At 60.5% G+C, this 17,360-nt stretch overlaps 1 protein-coding gene across 1 annotated transcript in view; it reads left to right on the forward strand.

The window, feature by feature from the left end:
• LOC113180919 (calmodulin-binding transcription activator 1) overlaps positions 1 to 17,360 on the forward strand; it is a 687,512-nt gene that overhangs the window by 460,322 nt on the left and 209,830 nt on the right. The window contains exon 4 of the mRNA XM_026386127.2: positions 4,795 to 4,866. Within this exon, the coding sequence (XP_026241912.2) occupies positions 4,795 to 4,866 (72 nt within the window). The remainder of the gene's footprint in view (positions 1 to 4,794; positions 4,867 to 17,360) is intronic.

The following is a 17,360-nucleotide window of genomic DNA, read 5'->3' on the forward strand; positions in this document are numbered from 1 at the left end:
GTAAGTGGGTGAGCTGGTGTCCAGCAGAATCATCTGGACTCCACCTGTTCCTCCAGCGCTCAGGGCCTTCAGTAGGGGCCAAGTCCTCGGTGTGGTGGGTGCTGGAAGTGGAAGAAAGAGCTGGAGGGTGTGTGCATGGGAGACAGATAGACAGAGGCATGGGAGACAGACAGACAGAGGCATGGGAGACAGACAGAGGCATGGGAAACAGAGCGAGAGTGAGGGAACCCAGGTTGGGAAGTCGGTCACATCCCCACTCACACAGTGGCCATCGGGGGAGCCTGGATGGCCCCCCATGGCACACGGGCCCGTGCTGGTGGGTGAGTCTGGAGGAGAACCCCTCTGGAGGAGGGTGGGGGGACTTCCCTCCCGGGCCATTGCTAGCTCAGGAGGGCAGAAGGACCTTGCTTGTGCTGGTTTCCCCTGTAATGTCATCTCTCCTTCTTTTATTTTTTTGGACACTGATGCGTGACCATGGTGTCCTAAAGCGACTTTGAGTATCTAAGGGAACAATCTTCCCTGCTCTGCCAGGCCAGAGGGAGGCTGTTGGGCCTCAACTCCCCCAACATGCCTCCTCGGAAGGAGTCTCTGTCTGAAGGGGGACGTTCTCTGGGTTGCCTGTGGATACATAGCTCCTTCCTCTTCTTCCTCTGTGTGCACATAAGCAGGAAGCCCACGCATGCCCGCCCACACCCCCACCGCCTGTGCTTACGCGCTGCACACTCACACACGCAGTAGGGCCCCAGGATGTGGCTCTCCCTGCAGCCGCATCACGGCCTCCAAATGGAAAGCTCACCCAGGGAGCCCCCAGGGCCTGATCAAAAAGCGCCGGGAGTTTGTACAACACAAATCACTACAGACCAACTTGATTGCTTTTTTGATTAGTGGGTAAGGGAATGGATTTGATACGCTGCCTCATAAAATACTATGCAATTAATCCCCAATTGGCTTGGTAATGACATTGTCCTACAGACTGGAAACCAATAGGAAGACTGCAAAGTGAGGACCATGTCCCCAAGAGCCAGGGAGAGGCTGGAGAGGCTGGACAGGCTGGGGTCCTGGAGGGGGCTGGGGTTAGTGTGGGGGTGAGGGGGGAAGAGCAGGGACACAGCCAGGCAGGCAGGACGCCCCAGGCCAAGCGGTACCGTTGGCAAGTCCACACTCAGCTGCTCTATCCACCTGCAAAGGCCCCTGAGAAGAAATCAGACTCAGTGGACGCCCCCCACACCCCCACCCCACCCCGACTGCTCCTGCCGGCCCTGCCCAGACACCGCTGCCTACCAGGCCCCGCCTAGCCTCCACATGGAGGCCACATAGAAACCCTGCATCCCAGGGCTCCTGTCCCCACACATGCCCATCGACCCCGCCAGAGACTGACATCATCCTTGCACCTGTGAATTTGTTTGATCCTCTCCACCCTCGCCGCTAATGCCCCTGTCCCATCCCCAGCATGCCTCCCATCTCATAGGAACTCCTCCAGACAGTCCTCATGCCCCAGCCTTCCTCTGCTCCTGTCCTCTGCCACAGTGAGGTTCCAAAGCACAAATGTGGCCATGACATGACTTTGCTCCTTACTGACACAGGGTGAGAGCAAAGCCTCCCCTCCTTGCTATGGTCTTTTGTGATCTGACTTGGTTGATCTCCCCACATGTCCTTTATTCTCCATCATCCACATAATTTCGGGGCTCCTCCAACCCAGCCCACACTGTCCTGCCTCCCAGCCTCCACCACCAGCAATCCTGCTGCTCGAGATCCTCTTTCCCTGCTCCTGCTCGTTCTTACAGCCTCGCCACCTCTGACACCTGTTCCAGGGATGACCACTGGCACGGCTGCTTGTGCATCAGGTCTGGGACTGTCCTGAGCCTCCCACTGCCACATCAGCCTTCAACCTTCACGGTCACCCTAAGAGAAGTGATCAGAGCTGGGCACGATGGCGCACACCTGTAACCCCAGCATCTTGGGAGGCTGAGACAGAAGGATCACAAGGTCAAGGCCAGCCTCAGCAAGGTCCTAAGCAACTCAGTGAGACCTGCCTCAACACATGAAAAGGGCTGGGATGTGCTCAGTGGTTAAGCGGTTAAGCGCCCCTGGGTTCAATCCTGGTCCCAAAGAGAGAGGGAGAGCAAGAGAAATGATCAGAACGGCACCCGGAAGGGCAGCCCGGAGGACGAGGGGCCTCTGAGCTGGCAAGTGGGGGACCAGGCAGCACCCTTACCAACCCCACCCCATGAGCCCCCGGGTGACTCCAGCCCACGGGAGCCGGTTCCATGAGCCTCTTTCCGCACCAGGACAGCAGGCCAGTAGTGGGAGCCAGCCTTGCCGTGAGGCTCAGCCCTCCCCGGGGGAACACGGAGCCGTGTTTCAGGGTCGTTTTCTAGTGCGGGTCGGAAGTCCTCGGCTTGCAGGGTGCCACAGCAGACTTCAGCGCTTCCTCCGCAGGGTCCTTTCCCACACCCGGCGGTCTCCACCTTGTGTCCTGGGGTGCCAGGAGGGAGAGGTGCTGTCTGTCCTCTCCCAGGAAGTCCAAGGGTCCCCACCCCAGGACCCCCAGGCAGGAGGAAAGACAGTAAAGCAACCACAGGGCGACCTAAGTGCTGGGCGAGGCCACGGGAGCGAGGCCGAAGCCCAGGGACTTCTTAGCCGTGGCCTAGGGATGCCCACGGTGCACACCAAGCTGTCGGCTGCGCTCAGCCACTTCCCTCTCCCCCCTCTGAACACGGCGCCTCTCATCTGATGAGACCAGAGACCCCAGATCCCCGCAGTGGTTAGAGGAACAGAGCAACATCTAAAAATAGAGTCTGGAGGTTCTGAGCGAGGCCGAGGGCTGCTCTGATTAACATGCAGGAGCCTGGATGCAGACACGGCCTTTTTTCTTTCCACCTTCCTCTTGCTTATTGGATGGTCCTGGACAGTTCTAGGTGGGCCAGGGAGGTGCTGGCAAGCTCCGGGAGGACAGGCCCGCCTTCCTCTTGTCCTGCACTTTCGCAGACTGGGCAGGGCAGGCATTGGTAAATTCTCTCTGACCGCTGAGTGTGAGTGAGGCTGAAGCTCGATCCAGACGGGGAGGCAGAGACTGGGGAGACCATGAAAAGCAGCCATGTTTGCTTCCAGTCTAAGTGGGAGGAGCAGAGAGGACTTTGATTTCCATCGACAGGAGAAACTTCTCCCAACACTTCATGTCCCTCCCCTTGGGGTCAGGTGAAGAAACTGCCCCTGGGAAGCAGCTGGCCGAGGTCACAGGCCGCTCAGCCCCTGCAGCCAGGCTCCTCCAGAAAGTGTCCAGACAGTCGCCTCTTTGCCCAGAAGGAGTGAGTTATCAAAAGCACAAAAACAAAGCGCAGTGCCTTGCAAACCAGAGCAGTCGGGGAAGAATATTGCCTTCTTAATAATAAATACATTTCTTGGGCAAGAATTGCAAGGGAATCGTTTAAATTAATTTCCGCTTTGTTTGTTTGGTTTGTACAGGGCGTAAATCCCAGCTGACGGCGCTCTGTAAAAGTCCTAACATATTGGAAATCTGATTTTCTTACAGCCAGAATCCCAGAGTCCAAAATGATTTCTCTTTCAGCTCCGCTAATCAGACAGGCAGGGCTCAAACGGACTCCGAGACAGCCAAATGGCACTTGGTCTCTTTGGGGGTGTAAATGATATCTGATGAAACCTTCAGCTGCGGAGCTGGTGGCCGTTCCTCCCTGGAGAGCTGGTGTCAGGGCGTGGGGGCTGCCGTGACATGAACTGAGCAAGGAGACAGGGACAGAGGCCTCCCCCCCCCCCCCAGGGTCCTCAGGCCCATCCCGGCCCTTCCTTCTTTGTGACCTCACCCCTCCCCGAGTGGGTGCCGCGGGGAGCCAGGGAACCCTGAAGCCGAGGATCGGGAGATCATTCAATTTTGATTTGGTGGCTCCAAAGGAAACCTCTCAGCGCTGGCTCAGAGGTGGGCCCCCATCCCCAGGTGCCCGATGAGCCGCCCACAGTGAGGCCCCTCCTTCCCACACAGATTTGCCAGTTGGATTTTGAGAGGGCCCCTCTCTGCCTCACCAGCAAGCCTGCCCCCGGTGCCCAGCCCTGGGTGCACAGGCAGCCCCCAGAAGCAGGGCTACGGTGCAGGCCACCCACGAGTCAACGCCACCTCCCTGGGCCTGGGTGACGCCTGGGAACTGTCCCTCTTCACAACTCTCACACCTCTATTCCACCCACCTTGCTCTCTGACCTGTCTTCTTCCCAAACCAAACCCGCGTGCGGTAGATGTGGGGTTATACCTAAAAAAAGCAAACAAGCCAATACATGAATAAACGAACACCCAAAAATAGAAAGGGGGCTGTGTAAAGGGGCCTCGGCTCTGGAGGTGCAGCCTTGGTGCTCCCCGGCCCTCTCTCCACCGGGGCTGCCTGGTGAGAAGCTGGCGGGAGGCGTGTTTCCTGTGTGTGAATCAATTCCGCCGCCTTGGGTCCTTCCTGGTGTGCAGAAGGGTCTTAGCCTTGGCGCTAGGAATGGGCATCCCAGTAGCTCCAAGTCCCTGGAGCGTGCCTATGTGCATTTCCCTGGTCCCTGGCTGTCCTGAACTATCAGAAACCCCCAGGCCCGAGGGTAGGGTGCCAGCTGCCCTCTGCGTGGCCTGCTGGCGTGATCCATAGGCTTCCTAGCTGTCCCTGCCCCCAGTTAGCTGGGCCCGTGTGGCCACCTCCTCCCGCTTGCAGCAGGGCCGCGGCCCCCTGCTCCTCCTCTGCTGCGCCGTCTGCCTTCCTCCCTCCTTCCCTCTTTCCAACTGAACTCTCGTTTTTCCTCTCTCCCTAGTGCTTGTACGGCTGCTATGTCCATTCCTCCATCATCCCCACCTTCCACCGGAGGTGCTACTGGCTCCTTCAGGTAGGTGGCTGGACTGGATTCTTCTTGCGTCACCTCGGGAAGGGTCTGCGGAGGGCGCTGAGGGGGCGTGGGGCTCCTGCGCGGGGCTGCCTGGGGCTGAGAGCCCTGGGGAGCCTTCCTGGCTTGCGGCTGTGTGGTGCTGAGGCCAGCCGGTGGCCGGCTGGCTGTCAGGAGCCAGGAGGGGAGAGGTGGAGGCAGGTTGGCCCTCGCCACCCAGTGGGAAGTGGGCTAGGTGACTTGAGGTTCCAGGGTGTCTCGGTTTCCTGTGAGGAGGACAAGGAAGGAGGTGGCACCCTGCCCCTGACTGTAAACAGGTCGGCCGAGAACTGCATGTTCTTGTGGTCTGTGGGTTGGTCATGAGACGCATGTGGCAAGCAGTTGGATTGATGGGCACGACTTGGGCAGGAGCTCCGTAACCCATTTGTGATGTCTGGCACGGCGGGTGGCGGGAGGCTGCCATGCCTGTGGAGGAGGCCCCCACCTGCGTTCCTTGTGCACAGTGTTGCTGAGCCAGGGAGGGCGGCCCGGCCAGCCTTTTTCCAATGGGTGGTCATCTTGCCAGGTACCAGGTGCTGCTGTGTGGGTGGGAAGGCGAGGGAGCCTTCTGGTCAAGCTGGACCTCCTTGCAAAGACAGTCCACTGGTTTGCAGCTGCCCTTTGTACACACATCCCTTGGCCGGGCACCGCCCCCTCAGGCCTTCCTGCTGCCTCTACCCAAGATGCCACTGGAGGCCTTTCCTGCCCCCGTCCTGCCTTCCGTGCCCACTGGTGTTCAAGCAGAACTCTGGCCCTGGGTGGTTTGGGGATCCCTCCGACCGAGAGGTGTGCTTGGGAGGGAACTGGCAGCGGGGACTTGGCCCCAGCTCCAGGTCAGGTGTGCAGAGAGACGGCCTGTGTGGCAGAGCAGAGAGGCCACGGGTCCTGGGCAGGGTCCATGAGGCCCGGGGCCATCTGGAAGAGGAGGCCATCACTCAGTCTGGTCAAACCTTCCGTCCATGGCTCCACCCAGCCCCAGCCTCCAAGCCCTTTCCTTTCTCCCTCGGTTCCCAGAAATAATTGTCTGTGGTTCAGCAAGTTCATTAAGAATGATGCCGAGATGATGGGGACGTGCTGACGGCAAGACGCTGTTTCTGGTCCCTGTGCCTGTTGTCAGTTGCCCTGGCCGTCAACCTGTGGCGGTTGACATCAGAGTGCGGGGGTTCATGAGTGACAGAGCTTGTGAGAGGACCTCAGCGCAGCCCCAGGGTTTGCTCTGGTGTCCTGTTGGCAGACACTGGCCCGAAGGCGTTTCACCATGGGGCAGAGGGCGCCCCTCCTCTCCTGAGAGGGGGTGGCCTGCAGGACCCCACCTGGGAGCAGACCTGGAGATGTCAGGGCCGGCCCCTGTGACTCCGCGCTCAGATTCTGGCTTTTGGAAGCAACATTTACTCCACGCAGCCTTCAGCCTGGGGAACGCCTTGCCGGCCCCCAGCCCGGGTCTGCCCCTCCATCTTCTTGCCCCTCCACCTCGTGCCCTGCTCTGAACACTTCTTTTGCACTGCCTGCCTTCTTCATGCTCCCTGCCACAGCCCGGCACCTGCCCCGAGGACCACCCTCTCCTCCAGGCCTCCCCCGCGCCTGCCTCCACCTGCCACCCTCATCCCGTCCCACTCTTGTGCCTTTTTAATTCCACTAAGTCTGCTTTCCTGGAGTAGGCTCCGCTGGGAGGGCGGGGGGCGAGTCCACACTTCCCTCACTCCTCTCGATGCCCAGGCCAGGAGGGCACCTGCCGCCCGCCCCTGCGCTCCCTCCCTCCTGCCTCCATCCTCTGGCTTTGGACGGTGCCACCTGGCACAGTTCACATGCACCTGCTGGTCACCTTACAGCCAGTGGGAAGCTGGAGTCCCCCAGGGCCAGTGTCACAGGTCAGATTCCTCGGTGGCTCTTGCAGGGCCTCTGCTTCCCCTCCCCACTCTGGGGGTGTCTCCTCCCGCTCCTGTCCTCAAGCATCACTGTTTCTGTGATCAGGTAAAAGGAGGGAATGGGCTCAGGCGTGAGGTGCCCCGGCAGCCTAGGTGGCACTTGGAGGTCAAGGAGCTTCAGCCAAAGCAATGAGCGTCCTGTCCTGCTCCAGAGCCAGGAGCCACCGTGACTGCTCGGGGCGATTGGTTCTGGTGCTCGTGGCTACTCCATGGTGATGACAGCCTGGTCAGGTGTCATTTCTCTGATATTAAATAGGAAACAAGCAGGAGACACGGCCCAGGTGGAAACTAGCTCAAGTTTGCCCCTGACACCAATTACCAGAAGAGTGAGTGGGAGCAAAGGTGTCAGGGGAGTGCCCCCAGGGGGAGCTGAGGAGGCCACTCAGGACACCGAGAAGGTGCTGGGCAGGGCCTGAGTGGACCTCACCCCTCGCAGCCCACCATCTGCTGAGCCAGCTGGCCGGCACCAGGCAACCTTCTAGAGAGCTCGTGGGGCTGCCTCTGAGAAAGGAGGGTGCCTTGAGGAGCAGCCCCCACTGGCCTCTGAAGCTCACTGGCCGTGAGCTCCTTCTGTCCTCCGACACCCCCCAGTGGATGCCACCCCAGGGCCACTTAGCACAGCAGGGCTTCTACCCACACTGCCTGGGTTCTCTCTGCCTGGACTGATCTGTCCCCCTAGTGTCCTGCACAGAGCATGAGCCACAGGACAGGAGGCATGGCTCTGCTGCAGCTGCTGCCCCCACCCCAGGACAAGGAAGGCGCGGGCCATGGGGACTGGGGCCAGGAGCACAGAGTCGGGGCCAGCACGCAGCGGGGTGCAGACCTGAGCTGCTTGGCGAGGCGCGAGCATCTCTGAGCTGTGGGAGGCGCTGCCTCCGCAGTCTGTCTGTGTCTGTCTCCGAGGGGGTTTGTCCCTTCCGCTCCCCTGTCTTCGTGGCTAGTAAGCATCCTGTGAGGAGGAAGGTGAGAGCGAGCAGGCAGCCCCCCGGAAAGGGCACCCAAGCCCTTTTGGCCCACGGGTGAACACAGTGCTTGCTGTGACTGGTGGGAACATGCGAGGCCACCAGCCAGCTCAGAGGTGCTGGAAGGTGGGCTGCCCCTGTCCTGGGTGGTGTCTTGGGCCCCAGGTCACTCTGGGCCCAGAAGACCCGAGCTTGGTTCACTCCACTTCTCCAGCTAGCCAGGGCTTGAGCACCCAACATGGCCCCTGCTGACCGGGGACTGCCCCGCAGGCAGGGGGCACAAATCGCCTTTGCTCAGACCATCAGCCTCCCTGGGGTCTCCTCCTGTCACAGGCAGGAGGGTCTCTGGGTCCGCTGAGCCCAGAGGGAGCATGGCCAGGCTCAGGGTCACCCCGTGGTCAGCAGTCAGGCAGGGATCCAGCCTTAGACAGCCCTGGCCTCTGCTCCCACTGACTACAGGACTGTCACTGGAGCCGCGGGGATATGCGCTTGCTGGGCGAGGCAGTGCCCAGAGGCAGGCCAGACAGTCAGAGGGCCCTCCGCCTCCGCCCGCTGCTGCCGGCCCCTCCGATTTGGGGTCTTCTGGTGGCGATGGGAACAGGCGTCAGCGCCTCAGCTCCCTGCCGTCCACCACCCACCTCTGAACACTCTCCGCCTGACGGTCCCCCACCCTGAACACAGGCCCCCTTCTCAGGCCAGACTTCCCAACAGATTCTGTAGTTTATTTGGAAACTATTTCTGCTTCTAATGAGTGTTTTCTTTTTACCCTTGTCCTCTAAAGCACATAATGAATGTTTTCCTGTGAGTGGAGCTGGGGGTGTGTCCCTGCGTGTCTGCCATGGCTGCGTCTGAGCTGCCTGGTGCCAACTCCAGCCTGCTGGGGCAGAGGCCACGGGAGCTCCAGCCTGCCCAGGCAGCATGCACAGAGGCTGGCAGGAAGACAGGGACCCTGGGGGCCGGGGAGACACGGGGACAGGGTGAGGTGGGGTGCTCCTGATCACTGGAGAACAGCAGGCGAGTCCAAGTTCTGCCATGTTCTGCTGCTGGGAGGAGCACTGGATTCCGAGTCCCAGGAGCTGGCTCTGGTCCTGCCCGGCCACCCCGACCAGCAGCTGTGACCATACTCTGGCCACCACTGGATGCCATTCGGCAGTAGAACTCCACCACATACCTCCATGTCCCTCAATCTCCCAAGCAACAGAGGCACAGCTGGTGCAGAGCTCTGAGGTCACTACGGCTGCCCCAGCTGCCCCTCATAGGACACCATCATCACCCCTTTTTATAAATGAGTCACTTGAAAGTAGAGATGGGACACAGGTCACAAATATGACCAGAAAGTGGGGTAGCTGAGGGCTTCCTGCCTGTCCATGAGCCTCTGTTAGCCCTGGTTCCCTAGAAGGAGTAGGCACAGGGACGCTGCTGCCACCTGGGGTGGGCACCAGGAGGCCAAGCTACAGGGTTCATGAGCCCACCCAGGCAGCCTCCATGGCCCAGGCACAGGGCCCACCCAGGCCAGCCTCCATGGCCCAGGCACAGGGCCCACCCAGGCCAGGCTCCATGGCCCATCAGCTGAGTGCAAGGAAGGCCAGATGCAAGGAAGGCTGGCCACCCCAAGGGCAGTGGCCTTCCTCTCCTGCCCCAGGCTGGCTGTGAGGCCCAACACAGCCTGCTGGCCCGTCAGCTATATTGCAGGAGCCAGACAGTTACATGGAGTGGACTCTTAGGCCGGAGCAGGTGCAGTGGCCTTCTTAGCATGGGACCCACAGATGGGGCAGCTGTGACTGGACAGGCTCTGAGACACAGGGGTCTGGCAGTCCTGACCAGGGCCGGGGCTCCTGCCAGGAGCCGAGGGAGGAGGCAGCCAGAAATCACACCCCCTCACCCTTGGCCGGGTCCTAGCAGTGAGCACACGTCTACTGAGGGTCGGTCGGACTCTCCAGCCACAGGCGTCCCCTGGACACGTGACAGAGTTTAACAGGGCATAGTTTCTCTTTTTCTTTCTCCTTCTTTTTTTTTTTTTAATTGGAGAGTAAAAAATACCCGAGGCTTACTGCTCGGTAGCAGCTTTGGCTTCATTGGGGTGGGCAGAAATGGCCGGGAAATGAAGCACGAGGAGCGTGCTCCGTGTGGCCCTTCAACAGCGCCCGCTGACCCCCATGGCGAGATTCCCTGGGGCGCACTGTGACGTGAGCTTTGCGAGGGTTAGAATACAGGAGGCACTGCTGCCGGCAGGCCCTGTCCCACAGGGGACACTGACCTATGTGTTTCAAGGAAGTGAAGCCAGTTTGGTGCCCGAGGGGCCCCTGGTCCCTATGCCCAGGTCAGTGGGGAGGAGAAGGTGCCTGGGCATCATGGATCCAGGAGCTGAGCCCAGGCCTGGTGCCTCTGGTCTGATGTCACCGCAGAGAGCCAGCGGTGGCGGTGCAGAGGGCAGGCTGGGCTGAGCTCCGCCCTGTTCACGCTTCTCCCTGCTGTGCCACCTGCCCCTGGTCAGGAACTCCACGTCCAGCGGCCTTTGGTTCTCACGGCCGCCCTGGGAAGGTGAGGGCAGGGAGAGTGAGAGACCTACAGATGGGGCAGGCGGGCGGGGCCTGTCCAGGCGCTGTGAAGAGGCGTGGCCTATTGTCCTGGCGCCAGGTGACTGGAGGGGAGCGTGGTCTGGAATCTGTCCTTCTCTGCTTTGGGCTCAGAAGAGGGTGCAAGGGAAGGGCCCACAGAGGGGCAGGTGCACGGCTGCTGCCAAAGCTTCTCCCCGGCCGCCACCATCCTCGTCAGTGGTAACAGCGATAGTCGCCATGGGCCTGGGCCTCTCGGCCAGTCTGTGAGGCTGCATATTGTCACTGTCACCACATGGAAATGAGGCTGGGGGCGCGTCGAGCAAGTGCTGAGGTCGCCATCAGCAGGCTTGCACATGCAGGAGGGACACTGGCCCCAGACCAAAAACACTGTCACCTGGCAGGGCCTGCTGTCCAGCAGGAACAATATGCCTCCAGCAAATGCTTGTGTCACTGGGTATTGGGAGGAGAGCAGGGGCTGTGGCAGGAGACGGGCTTCGCCGGGCCCCGCACTGCAGGAGAAGGGGTGGGCGGAGGATGCAGGGGGCCCCAGCCCTGGAGGACACGGACCAGGGTAATTAAATCCAAGCTGCGCCTGATAAGCCATCTGGAAGGATCTTTGTCTGGGGAAATGGGAGCAGCCACCCCTGAGGAGGGCGAGCTCTTTTGCAGCCAGAAGGGCAAGTTTTGGAGAGGTGGAGAGGAGGGACGGTGGGAGCAGGCAGATAAGTCGTGAGCGGCCTTCTTGTTAGCTTGATTCTAAGCAGCAGCTTCCACATCTTTCTCCATTTAATGTCCCTTGAATAACGTGACGAGGAGATAAGGTAGACACCAGGAATTTACGGTACTATGCAAAAAATTGCTCAATTCCATTAAGATTTCCGGACCCTCGCCAAGGCTGCACGGCAGAGCGGGTAGTATTTCCTCCGTAGACGTCTTTGCTTGATTGCGATTTATGACGCCAAGGCCACTGCTGCACCCACGTAGAGCCTCCAGAAAATATGGCAGTTCCCCCCAAAACGGCTATTACCCTCATGAGGAATGCCACTGGGCATATTCTGGAAGATTCCCTCATCCTGATTCCACGCTTCCCCTTCTGCCGGGGACAGGGATGGAGGATTTGCTTTTTCATCTGGTTGCTTTGGATGGAGAGGGTGGGGTCAAGGGAGGTGGCAGCTCCCTGACCTTCTCCTGGCAGAGTGCTGAGGGTAAAGGCTGCTTTTGTGGCCAGAGCCCTCTGGGGCAGGGAACCCTCGGCTCCCACCCAGTGGACAAGATGGGCACTGAGTATAGGGGGACAGCCCTGGGCTCCCTGCTTGGGACCATCAGTGTTTGAATTCTCTTCCTCCTTTGCTAGCCGGGGGACTCTGGCCAAGTGACCCAACCTCTCTGATTCTTACTTCTTTTTCAGTAAAGTAGGCATAAACTGCCTCCCTCCCGGGTTACCAGGGGGACGGAGGAAGCACAACCCACAGAGCTCTGGACACACCAGCCTGCCAGCAGATTTACTCTGGGAGATTGGGCTGGGGAAGGTCCCCCACCCAGACCCCCTTTCCAGTGGCAAAGTGCAAGGTCTGCCAGATGCACCTGAGATCGCAGACCCCGCCTTCCCGTTTGCTCCACAGCCCTGGGCAGGAACGCGCTGTCCGTTAAGGGACAGGAGCCTCTGCATTCTGGCAGTTTGTCTCCTGCGTCTCCCACCCAGCCCCCTCTGCTCCCTGCCCCACTGTGACAGGGACCATGGTGCACCCTGGCCTGGCCTGCAGACCTCCCCCTGTCCTTCAGCCCTGGAGGCTGGGCTGCCCGGGGTTGGCCTGGAGGAAGGAAAGAGGCCGCTACCAGAGCTGTGGCTCCTTAGAGATGGGATTATTAATTAGTTATTATCCCAGCTTGTCAGTCTCTTCATCCTGCCGTCTGCAGAGGGCCATGCCTCCGTGGTGTGAGTGTCAGTGTGGCTAAGCAATTGCTTTTAATAGAAAGGCAGAACAATGGGCCCTACAGTTTGGTTACTATCTTTATTTATCAGGCCAAACAATTCCTGCTCCCCTTTATAGCACATCCTTCAAAGATGAGGAGAATGCAAAAGCTGCTTAATTCCCTTCTAGATGGCTCATAATATGGGGCTTTTATTTAATTATCCTTTTCTTGTAATCTGCAGCTGACATTCTGTCCTGTATCCTAATCTTCTTTGGAGCAAAGGGGAAGCTTTGCTTTCCAAACCAAAAGACAGGAGTTTGCCCGAGGAAGCGCTTTGCTGTGCCTCTGAGGGGCTCAAAGGGCCTGGGACGAAGCTCAGATGTGGTTTGATAGAGTGAAATGGGAAACGGGAGTCTCTGGTGACATGCTCCACGCAGATCACTCGGGCCTCCGGTCGCACCCCAGCGGGGGACACTGGTCTTCACAGGTGCCGCAGACCCTAGTCAAACAGGGAGGTCTCATGATGGTGCCGTCACCGCTTTGCTCACCTCCAGTGGTTCAGCAGCTCTCAGGATGCAGTCTTCACACACCACGTGCTGAGGCTTATGGCGGGTGGTTCTGGTTAGGCAGGTAGGCACAGGTACGCACAGGTAGATGCAGGTGATATACAGAGGTATACACTAATATATGTAGTTAGGCACAAGTATATGCAGGTGTTCACAGGTATGCCCAAGTGTACACGGGTATGCATAGGTAGGCACAGATATATGTAGGTGTACACAGGCACGCACAGGTGTATATAGGTTTGCAGAGGTGGGAGAGGCATGCACCGGTGTACAAGGGTATGCACAGGTGTGCAGAGGATCGCTGCTCCTCACGCCTTCCTCTCAGCTCTCCTGCTTCCTCCTGATGAGCAGGGCTTCGGGGGGGCTTCCTGCTTCCTTTTCCAGGTGCGCGGGTTCCCTGGGTGGGGAGTGCGTGCAAGGCTGTACTTTCCTCTCCATCTGGTCACTGAGAGAAGGCAGCTCCCAGCCTCCGCAGGCCTCCTCCTGGTCAGGCCCCGCCCCGTCCGTGCTTCTCCCTCACGCTTGCCCCCCTGCTCCGTCCCCTCTCCTCCCCAGTCACGGGGGAGGTGCCTCTGCCTTGCTGTCCTCACCTTCCGACCTCCCAGCAGCACTCACCAGGCCAGCCAGTCCCTTCTTCTGGAGCATTCTCTTCTGGATGTCCCCTGGCCACCTCCCTCGTGGCCTGACCTTTGCAGCCCGGTGTCTTCAGCTCTTCAGCGGTGGACCCCCTGGACTTCCCAGGCCTTCTCTCCTCGGCCCACATTCTTCTGGGGTCTTCCCATCCAGTCCCAGGGCTCTGAATGCCAGGTCAGGGAGACACGTTCACATTCGGCCTTCTGCCCTGACACGGCCCCCCGCACCAGAGGTCACCCGCCCCCGCTCAGCCCCCTCTGGCAGGGACGATCTGCTCCTCAGACTCCCTTGGCCGCGGCCGTTCTCTTGAGATCCTCCCGGAGCCCACTCTCCTCCCGGCCTCCGTGGCACAGGACGGCCGCCCAGGGCTCAGGCCACCTCATTCCCCTTTCCCTGCTGCCCGCCCCACCCAGGGGACTCTGAGCCCATCTCGCTCTCGTTTCCTGCCCAGGCCCAACCCTGGCTCCCCTGCCCGTGCCGGGGCTCTTTCCTCTCCGCGTGGTCCATGCCCAGGATGCAGCCAGAGCAGCCAGCTGAATCTCAGGTCCCATCGCGTCCTGCTCACATTCAGTACCTTCCACACATCGCCAGGCATTTCAAGTAACAGCCACAGCCTTCCCGCCCTCCAGGGCCCGCCCCACCCGACCTTCACCTTCTTCCCTGCACCTCCAGCCACGCTGGCTGCTTCTGCTCCTGAGTCGAGCCCAGCGACTGGGTGCCTCAGGACCCTTGGACATGCTCCTCCCTCTATCTAGAGGCCGATCTAGACCCTACACGGTTGGCTGAGATGCAGGTCTCAGCTCAGCTGTCAGCTGTCATCAAAGCCCTGGGTGCCCCAGCTCTCCGGCACAGCACTGCTCCCGGCTCCTGACATTTCATGATGAAGTGTTGAAGATACACAGAAAAGTTGAAAGAATTTCACAAGCACCATATGCTGCCACCAGCCTCGACTGCTGGCATGGGGTCGCTCCTGTGCACACGCACCCAGCGGCCTGTCTGTTCACTCTTCATGCAGGCCAGAGTCGCAGGCCAGCAGCCCTCCCCCACGTCCTTGGCACGGGTCTCCCCGACCCAGGGTCACGGTTTATGCATAGCTACAAATGAGCGTCCTCAGTGAGTTTGAACCCACACACGCACCGCCATGACGCCAGCCCACGTTCAGGTCCGGAACAAGACCATCCCTCCAGAAAGTTCCCTCATTCCCAGCAGCCCCTCCCCCACGGAGCACTAGCGTCTGCTGCTCTAGAGCCGTGTCCGAGCCTCTTTCCCTCCGCGTGACCTGGTTACACACGCCTCGTCCCTCCTTGGGCCTGGGTTCCATCTTTCCAAAGCAAGCTCCACGGGGCGGGGCGCCTCCCACCCAGCCCCCTCACTGTCCCCAGTGCCAAGCTTGGCACACAACTGCTCATGGGCCAGGTAGGGTGATTGGGGTCTGGCCCACCCAGCAGGCAGGCTTCCCCAGGGCAGGGCAGGCCATGGCTTCCTGGGGCTTCTCCAGACTCCCACACCACATGGCTGCAAAGGGGCCCAGCTGTGCCCACAAGCACCAGAGTCCGAACAGGGTAGACTTCAGAAAGGACTAACTGTGCATTCCCCTCCTTCAATCCCACCCCCTCCATCCTCTGCCTGTCCTCCGTAAAGGAAGAGTATTGTGCGTAAACTGGCCTGGTGTGGCCGCAGTGAAGGTTCAGAGTCCTTGGGATCCCAGGAAGTCTTGCCCTGGGGACACAAGGCAGAGCTGCTGTGAGGTGAGGTGGAGGAGTGAGAAGGGCATCAGAGCAGACGTGTTCTCAGGAAAACGGCCAGTTCTGAAGAACTGAGCCGCCCCCGGGCTCTCTGTGCCTTTCTGTGTGGCTCTGGGGCTCAGGACACGCCTGTGGGAAGCCCCAGCTTAGGCCCCTGAGGCAGGTGGTCTCGGAGCCCACACCCCTGTCCCAGAGGGGATAGAAACTGTGCGTCATGCCCACCCGGGTGTGCCTGCCCCAAGCCCACCCTCCCTGGGGAAGGGTCTCTGGGTCTCCCAGGCCGACCACAGTCCCCGGAGGCCCGGAAAGGGCCCCTCTCTGATGCACTGTGAAGGCCCAGGCCTTGGTGGTCACATGCCCGGGATCCTGGCCCCACTTCAGAGCCATGCAGAGCCGCGTCACTGGGGGCTAACTGGCCCCAACTTGGGCCCTCTTTCCTACCCTGGAACAGCGCCGTCCACATAAAGGTTCAGAAGCACTCGATGGCCACACACCGGGCTGGACGCAGGCAGGACCGGGAGCATGACACTCAGGGCTGCTGTCACGAGGGCTCTGTTGTCAAACCCAGGCCATAATCCCCGCTGGACCCCACGGGGAAGGACACGGTCCTGGGTCCTCCCCTCTCTGTCACCTGGGCCGGGTGGAGATGTCCGCTCCCCACGCCCCTGCCCCCAGCTCTAGGACCACCCCAGGACAGCTCAGGCCCGGATCCAGCTCGGTCCGAGAAGCCAGCATTCAGAACCCTGCCAGCAGGCTGCCACCCTCGGCCCGCCCGTGCCCTCCTGGCATCCTCTGGCATCTCAGACGGAGACTGGCAGCCCCCAGGGCATCCATCAGGCAGCCACTGGCTGCCATCTGTCCCCCACATCTTCATCGCACCCACCCCTCGGGGCAGGTGCAAGCAGCCACTTCTGTGGCCTGGGCTCCCCCATCACACCGCCACTCCCTGCTTCCTGGAAGCCGCTGCTTTGGTGACAGCTGGGGGAGGGAGGGGGTTCCGGGCAGGGCGCCCCTCCAGCCAGAGTCGATCCTGAAAGTTAAACTGTGCACGGCGCAGGGCGGAGAGCTGCAGCGGAGTCCAGCTGCTGGGCCTCTGGGGCTGGGCGGACTCTGACGTTCCTTGTCAATGTCACTGGCAGGACCCTCCGTTGCAGGTGGAGTGTGACATCCAGAAGGCGGCCTGCACTGCACAGGGACACTCCCTGCAGTCCCTGCTCCCTCCAGGCCAGGGGGTGGTCTCCCTGCACTTCAGAACTTGGGCAGTGCCAGCAGGACCTCACAGACCAGCTGCCTGACCCCCGGGGAGGTCAAGGGAACCAGTGACTTACCAGGAGCTGGGCTGGAACCCTGCTTCCTGACTGCCGGGCCGGGCCCCCTTCTGGGACACCCCTCCACCCAGAGACGTGTGTGATCCACAGCCTTTCCAACATTCCAGGCCAGCTTCCCGGCCGCCCCCGCTGGTGCCTGATCAGAGAATGCACACTCCGACATTAGCCCAAGTCGAGCCTAATTAGATAAAAGATCATTCGGCTGCCAGAGACCAACCCGGCTTTCCCAGCCCCAGAAATGACGTTCGAATCCAACTGCTGTGGGGATGGCGACCGCCTTGTTACTGTGGCGGGGGGAGGCAGCCAGGTCTGCCCTGCAAGGCAGTGGTGTGCTGCTGAGTGCCGAGCAACCCTAACGCTAACCCTGACCCTAACCTGCCCACGCCTGGTTGGGGGTCTGCCAGTTTCCGTGCTGTCAATCTCGCGCTGTCAATCTCGCGCTGTCCAACTTGAAGTTACCAGGTGCTCTCCAGCGGCCGGCAGAGTTCTCCAAAACGTGTCAGGCGGTTCCCAGGAGCCGTACAAGTGAGCGCCAGCACAGCTCTGTGTTCTTGCCTTGAGGGGCACAGGCCCGGAGACCCTGCCCACGGGGTCCAGCCTCCCAGGACTGGTTGGTGCCTCTCCTAAAGCTGACCACACTCACGCCTGGGGGAGGGAGAGGCAGGGCCTCCAGGTGAGTCTCCACAGGGACGAGTAATCCGTCACTGTGCTGAGACATGAGTCCAGGGGGGGTCTCTGTCCTCCTGTCCTGCAGCAGCTGCTGCACTCTGCTCCCCCAGACCCAAGGGCCAGTCTGAATCCCCAGCCTGCAGCCTGCCTGTCCCTGC

The sequence above is a fragment of the Urocitellus parryii genome, chromosome 11 (genome assembly GCF_045843805.1).
Source record: "Urocitellus parryii isolate mUroPar1 chromosome 11, mUroPar1.hap1, whole genome shotgun sequence".
Taxonomy (NCBI): Eukaryota; Metazoa; Chordata; class Mammalia; order Rodentia; family Sciuridae; genus Urocitellus; species Urocitellus parryii.